Source organism: Gordionus sp. m RMFG-2023, chromosome 5, assembly GCF_954871325.1.
Source record: "Gordionus sp. m RMFG-2023 chromosome 5, tfGorSpeb1-WG-v2, whole genome shotgun sequence".
NCBI lineage: Eukaryota > Metazoa > Nematomorpha > Gordioida > Chordodea > Parachordodidae > Gordionus > Gordionus sp. m RMFG-2023.
In genome coordinates this window covers 22667473-22675331 of record NC_088779.1, presented here as the reverse complement: position 1 = coordinate 22675331, position 7859 = coordinate 22667473, and the positions used below count along the sequence as shown (strand labels likewise).

Below are 7859 nucleotides of genomic sequence, written 5' to 3'. Positions count from 1 at the left end.
ATGACTTAATAATGTCTCTATAAGAAAACGTTTAATGGAAGAAGAGAATAAAATTTTCGAAAATGAGTTAATTTGATATTACTATATTTGATACAATTGATTTTAATATTTTGGCCTTACAGGCCACCATATTTAACAGTTTTAATTAGAATATAGTAAATAAAAAAACGAATTTTATTCAATCCTTTAAATATAATAGATAGTCTATAAATTCAAAATGAATGTTACTTGTCCATTTTAAATTTACCTGTCAATTCTTACTCTTGTAATTATAAGTTACACCGGTTTTTCATGAAAAATTTGCAATGTTTTTGGTTTATGTGTTTAATTTTAAGAGGTATTGCTGTATTTAGCCAAAATTTTTATAAATCTTTTTTAAATCAGGTTTAAATCAAAGCTTAAATCCAAAAATTACAAAAGTAAGTAGCAAGACTTTATTGCACAAGGGAAATGTAGCTCGGCTTGATTGTTTTGTACAATATTTAGGCGATTATACGGTATTTTTTATTAAATAGCTAAATTATTGATACCTTATTAGGTATCATGGATAAAAATAGCTGATTCTAATGGCCAAAAAGATTTTCCAAATGTACTAACATCTGGTGGTACAAGAGTAACCCAGGATACACGAATTACTATTAGAAGTGAAACTAATCAGCAATATACATTAGAAGTACGAGATATAAATGATGAGGATTCAGGGGTTTATCAATGCCAGATATCTACAGATCCATTAATATATAAAGATGTAGAACTTACTGTTTTATGTAATTATATTTGACTTAAAAACTTAATATTGCCTTTAGAAAATTGATGTTTAAAACTTATTTTAATTTTTGATTTTTTTAGACCCACCAAAAATAGTATATACCCCTTCTGACATATATTCACAAGAAGGAAGCACTGTAAAATTAAGCTGCAATGCAACTGGTTCACCAAAACCAAAGATATATTGGATGCGTCTTGACAATGACATCTTACCTATGGGGGGTCTAAAGTAAATATTTAAATTTCATTAATTTATAATTATTATATGATTTTTGTTTGAATAAAAATTTATGCATAAACATTATACAATTCATACATCTTCAAATTGAATATGATAATATAATAGTCATAAAAAAATAATATTTAAATTATTTATATATTTTTTCTGCATTATTGTTAATGGCTTGATTACTTTAATTTATTTTATTTCCACTAATTAAATTTATTTAAATCACAATTTAAATATTAAAGATTTTTCACTTGACATTTTTGAGTTAGGAGTGGATTTTAATTGATTTATTTCCACTAAATATACAAATTAAAACTAATAAAAATTTTAATTATTGGCCATGTTACTGTCAATTTTGTGCTATTTTAATTTTTGTTAAATTAGCACAAGCTATGGTATTATATTTTATAATCACCCATTGTTCACCTTTTTTAAATTTTATGAAAAAATATTAGTGTTGTTAAACGGCTCGTTTTGAGCCGATTTTTAAAAATATCTAACTCAATACTTCATCCAAAAAAATATTACACAAGCCTGAACATTTTGCTCATAGAAGGAACAAAGGTCTATACATATATTATCGAAATCTTGAGGCTTAGGCAATATTTTTCTGCCTAAAATATTGAGTTAGCCGTTTTTAAAAATCGGCTCAAAACGAGCCGTTTAATAACACTAAAAAATATGTATAAAAAAAAATTATTTAAATATTGGCATAATTTTTTTTTCAGCTAAATTATTATTTAAAAGAATAAATTAGAATTAAATAAAGATTTTATGTCTATATTAGATAATTTGATGATTTATAGTAGTTACCCATGTTTTAAGAAATTCTTCTAAATAATTAAAAAAAATGGAGCATTTTGAACAAAGGAATAATTCTTAAAGTATTTATTCTGCAACCTTAATTTTATCAAATAAATTTTAGAAAAAAATTTTTAAGTCCCTTTTTTAGGCTATCATTTGGAAATAGTATTATAAATTGCCTCTCAATTTTTACTTACAATTTCGTATATTGAATCTAAAATATAAAATCTTTTTTCCCAGAAACAAATTTGCAAGTGGAACACTCTAATTCTAGATATACACTAATTTATATTCTCAATTTTGTAATTTATTTTATAAAGAATATTCGTCAGATGAAAATGATCAGTATTAATTTTTTTAAAATAAATAAAGAAAATTAAGGGTAAGTTTACACTTTTACCCTAATTCGAATATTTTAATCTCGATATCCACCACCTCAAAATAAATCGTATGAAGGTAAAAATATAAATTCAGATTAAATTTTGATAAAGTTTATTTGAAGTGAAGATGATTTAATAAGTTTTTTTTTCAAAAATCAATTCTTCCGATTAATTGTTATTTATTAAATATAATACAACCCTCCCATCCTCTGTGCCAGTTGAACGTGTGTTTAGCGTAGCGAAAGCTATGTTGAGGTTAATCTGATCAAAATTTTGAAAATCAATTGTCAAAAATAAATTAAAAAAATTATTACAAAAGAAACCTATAATATATTATTTTTATATATTTCGTATTTTTTAAGTGACGAGTCCTTTTTTTTACAAGGTAATGAGTAATGACAATTGTTATTTTTTTTTTCTAAAACGAGTAACACGTTTCTTTTTTGAAGTAATGTTTACAGCACTAGTAAAATCTAATATAATAAATGCATGTTCTAATAAAACTTTGCTTCAAGATTCTGGAGTTATTTTTTTTCAAAAAATTTGAATAATGTAAGAAAATAGTAATTTAATCTTTTTATTATTAAAAAATAATTATGATTTTTGACAACCTTATTTCCTGATTACTAAATCAGCAAGGTTATTATTAGAATAGCATTGTCAAAATTTTCAATTTGAACCTCTGTTGGGTCATTTCATTTAGATAAAATTTGATTTTGATAGGACCCCTTAGGATTTGGGCGAGATCTTATACAAACTAAGGTACACATAGCCAGGATTATTTACATATTTTTGGAGACTACCAAGGGTCAAAATTTTAATGATCTATTTTTACACTATTCAATTGTTCCTCAATTAAAGATTTAACTCAAAAACTACAGAATAATGTTTCAAATATATTATTTTTAAATGTGGAGGTCCTTAAGCCCCTTTAAACTCTTAAAAGACTTATAAAAAATAACTAAGGTCAACTAAGACTAATCCACATTTGTATAACAAAAATTTGAATACCAAGTTTTCGCTTTCAGAGTAATTTATCTAATATATTTAAAATATTAATCGAGAATCTACAACCTGTATTTAGAAATTTTTTTTAATTTTACAAAAAAATTGAGATTGTTTGAATTTTTTGGGAAATATTTGTACCAAAAATTAAACTGCCGAAATATGTGTTGTATTTGTATTTTAGTGTTTTTTTTATCGATTTTATTATAAAAAGTGAAAACTTAGTATTCCAATTTTCTTGTAAGTTTTTAGATCTCGATGACACTCATTTTTTTTCTAAGTAAACTTTAAAATGGGGTTAAATAGACCGCCACATTAAAAAAAAAGGTAAATAAAAATATATGGATTTTGTTTTGATTTTAGAATTGTTATTATCTATAATTCGTAGTTTTTTTTAGTAAATCTTTAATTGAAGGAAAATCCATGAGCTTAAAAATAGGCCATTTTTCATATTTTGACCCCTGGTAACATCAAAAATATAACAGCTAGGGTGTTAAATAAAATTTAAACACTCCTTAAGTCACGTGTACCTTAATTTGTTATATAAAAGTTCACCAAATTCCAAGGGGTCATGCAAATACCATATTTTTATTTTACTTTATTATTGATATTTGGAAGCTACTTTAAAGAATCTTCCTTTTAATAGTTAAATGACATGTAGGGGATCTGGAAGCTCTTCCAGTTACTCTGCTCAAAAATATCATAAGAAACATAATATCTTAACCCTGCATTCACAGTTAACACGAATTTGCGGCGATAGGCATATTTGCCTATTTTGCCCACATAACCACAAATTCGCGTTAAACTGGGAATGCAAGATAACTCAATGGAGCTGGAATCTATATCTTACTTTTTCAAAATAAAAAAAATATTTCATGAATTCATTTTCGGCATGAACGTTGCCCACTATAATAAAAAATAGGATGAAACAGTTAAAATCTCGATTTCTTTTCTCTAACTCCGGATCACAAAATTAATATTTAAAGAAATAAATTATCGGATTTTACATCTATAATTATATATATTTTTTTAAGAGTATAAAAGTATATTATATTTATTTTCAAATTGTAATAAATACAAGATTTTTCTGTGGCTGAAAGAAGGTTTCCTGGTCCAAACTTTTTCTTTTTAAAGTATTTCGGGGTATTGTAAATGGAAATTTATATGATATAACAAATTATTACTTAATGGATTTTTGTAATTAAGGGATATTTGGTTGTTTTGTTGATATCCTTTGATCTGATTCTTTGACATTATTTTTAGAGAGGCATGTTTTATCGTGTATTGATCATTTTCTGCTAATTGAATGAATTATATCTTAATGCGATCTCACCTTGCCACTTGACAGTAGATAGTGGGCGACTTATGATAGCCTTAGAGACTTTTCTACAAACTAGAAACATAAAGAAATGCTTAATATCGGTACTTTATAATTTATAGAATTTATCAGATACATGCAGAGGTACAAATTAAAAAAAATTATTTTCAAGCTCCCCGAATTTTTTGTTTTTGATGATTTTTAATGTTCAACCCAAGTTATTTTCAATATAATTTTGGATATAATTTTGCAAATTATATCATAGGGAAATTCAAAATAGTAGCAGTAAATGAATATTAAACAGAACGTTATAAGATATTCCAACCTTTTTTTCGCTGATTTTAATATAATTTTTAAAGAAAATTGGTCTGGGCCTGATTAATTTTTACTTGTTCATAATTTCTTTGAAAAAAATTGAGGCAAATTTATGTCCTTTTCCTTCATTTTAAAAAATAATACGGTTCGGGCCAGACAACTTTCTAACAAAATATTTTACGAACTGGGGCAATGAATATTTTCAAAAATCTTAGCTAACTCGAGCCGCATCAACTTCTAAGTTGATTACTCCCTTTATTTCTTATATTTACATATTAGTTTATCGCAAGTAAATTAAAAAACCAATTTTATCAGATATTTAGGTTATGAAATGATTCTAAATAACATGCAAAGGAGTGACAGAGGTGCTTATATATGCGTCGCCGAGAGTCCTATTGGCACTCATCGAAGGGTCGTGTCTGTGTTCATGGAATGTAAGTGTTTTCACTTTTGTAATCATAAAATTTGAAGTGTTTTTTTTGTAAATAAAAAAATAACTTATAATCCTTTTATAACATTTCGCAAGTGAGGAGAACGTAAAAAGGTGAAAACCATCTTTAACGCTTTTATTTTGTAATATCTAAATTACAGATATACACAGACCTCAGATTGTCCCGTAGGCGGGCTGTGTTGATCTTTACACTAAATACATTTAGTTTTAGATATGAGTAAATCCAATTCTAGAGTCAAATTGTTCATAAATTAAGTTTTACACTTTGAATTCTCGTGCTCTGCTTATATATTTAAGTCATAATTGCCGTTTTTCCTTGCAAGACTGAGGTCGTGGGGGAGGGGCATCGTATTACAAATTTTTGAAAATAGCTTATTTAAATATTATCACTTTTTTGCCACTTATTTCTTATTTGTTTTAAAAAGTTGCTCCCAAAATAATAACCGAAAAACGCAATCTTTTGGTAGCGCAAGATTTGAATTCAAAGGCGGAACTAGAATGCGTTGTGGAAGGCACTCCTAAAGCCAACGTTCACTGGACTTACCAAGGAATGGAAGTATAAATTCATAATAATCCCATTTTTAGCTAATAAATTTGGTGAGTATTATTTCAAATTTATAAATAAAGTACCACGAGGTCACATCTAGTTTGAGACATATTTTAATCAATTTGAATTTCAACCTCTTCACTAAATTTTATTTTTTCCTTCTTTATTTTTGGAATCCTCTATTAGATCCATGGAGACTATTATAAAACAGCTTTGCTGGAAGAAGGTTATGATACAGTTATCAGCGATTTAACTATAAAAAACGTTAAAAAAGGCGATTTAGGTGATTACACCTGTGTGGCCGTCAATAATTTTGGCAGGGATGAAAAAACCTTTCGTCTTTTTGGTATAAATCTTTTTGATTTTTTTAAAGTGAGGTTAAGTTAAATTTAATCAATCGTATAAACCAATAATTTTCATGGGGGAGGGGGTGATTATATATTATAATTTTTTTTTATTTAGAACTATAAATAAATTGTATACCTTTTAATATCTTATTTCAATTTTCAAATATGAAAGTAATGTTTATTTCTAAGGTAATGTAATATTCGTTGATTTTTAATAACCTTTCCTAGTCAACAATTGATATAAAATATCGTTCTCACTGCAAGACCTCGTACACAGCTTTTTTTAAAAAAATGTTCAGGATAAACAAATAACATTTCTAATAAATTATTATAACGTTTTACTTAATCTTATGAGTTATAATATTTTTTCCATAAAATATTTTATTATTAAAATGTGGACATTTTTGGATATCCTACTAAGTACCCTTTTTAATCTTTTATGTGATTATTTTCTGCAAAATTATTACTTACAAAGGACGTGCAGTGAGAACTACGGTATATTATATAATAAATTAAATGATATATTATTTGATAATATATATATTATATTTATTTTGTAAAAATAATTAGATGCCGTTAAAGGGAATTCCGGTATCACCAACCACGAATCTCTAAATTATCAATATGTCTTTATTTTATCAATTTTCATTATCTACCAAACGTTATTATACTCAAATTTTTGACAATCTTAATCTTAACCTATATTTATTTATCGCATTTACCATTAAATTATTTATTATTTTTTAAATGACATCATGTGATATTTTTTGCATATTTTTTTTTAATTAAGAGAAAATGTATTTCTATATACTTTTTTAAAAATTTTTTTTTTATAAACCAAAACATTTCCGTCCATTTTTGGGTAAAATTATTTATATATAAATAATATTTTAAAATATTTTTTGATGGAATCTGACTAATTTTATATAATGATGTAATTATGAAGATGAAACAAATATTCGTAAATTGTAAAATTAAATACACGAATCATTGTATACATATTTATTATAATAAAATATTTTTGGTCTGAATTTATAGGAAATTATTAGTGTTGTTTTATTGAAGGGAATGTAAAGGGCTAAATGTAACTAGTTACTTTTAAAAATATTCATATATATTATAAATATATTCAAATAATAAATTTATTTTTAATATGTTATTTTATAATAAATTAATAATAGATTAAACTTATTAATTTAAAATTTTGTTTAAAATATCTGATTCTGTATGCTGGCCTTTTATTTATATAGTAGCCAATCTAATTGTCAAAGAAGGAACTCCGAGGATTGGCAATGTAGTATAATTATTCCAGTATACAAGGGAAAAGGGATCCTTTAGATTGCGGGTCTTATAAACTCTTGGAACTTGCAAAGAAAGTATTGGGTGTTATAGAAGCAAATAAGGGAACAAAATTAATGAAATAATGCAGTTTGGTTTTAAACATGGGAAAAGCACAATAAATGCAAATTTTATGGTAAGACAAATTCAGAAGTATTTTGCAAATGAAAGAAACTATATTATGTGTTTAAACTATTCGTAAATTAAGAAAATCCCTCCAAAAAAAGATACAAAAAAAATAAATAAAAATAACCAAAAGTAATTATGGCTCACAAATAATAACCTTACCGAGTCTCCTAAGTACCACAATGACTATATAATAAATTAATGAATGTAAAGAAATATCATTGTAAAATC

General features: G+C 25.5%; 1 protein-coding gene across 1 annotated transcript; it reads left to right on the top strand.

Annotated features, from left to right (window-relative positions):
* The first annotated feature begins 281 nt into the window (after positions 1-281).
* Positions 282-7046, top strand: LOC135929795 (lachesin-like). The gene is made up of 8 exons (XM_065466516.1): positions 282-337; positions 385-497; positions 539-767; positions 850-997; positions 5135-5253; positions 5696-5826; positions 6004-6163; positions 6735-7046. The coding sequence occupies exons 1-8, from the start codon at positions 292-294 to the stop codon at positions 6845-6847; spliced, it is 1059 nt and encodes a 352-aa protein (XP_065322588.1). The 5' UTR covers positions 282-291; the 3' UTR covers positions 6848-7046.
* The last annotated feature ends 813 nt before the right edge of the window (positions 7047-7859 follow it).

Excerpts from the sequence above, each read along its gene's own strand:
- LOC135929795 (XM_065466516.1), top strand. The coding sequence starts at position 292 with ATGAAAAATTTGCAATGTTTTTGGTTTATGTGTTTAATTTTAAGAG. Across the intron at positions 998-5,134 it reads TTACCTATGGGGGGTCTAAA|ATATTTAGGTTATGAAATGA; the intron begins GTAAATATTTAA and ends CAATTTTATCAG. Across the intron at positions 5,254-5,695 it reads CGTGTCTGTGTTCATGGAAT|TTGCTCCCAAAATAATAACC; the intron begins GTAAGTGTTTTC and ends TGTTTTAAAAAG.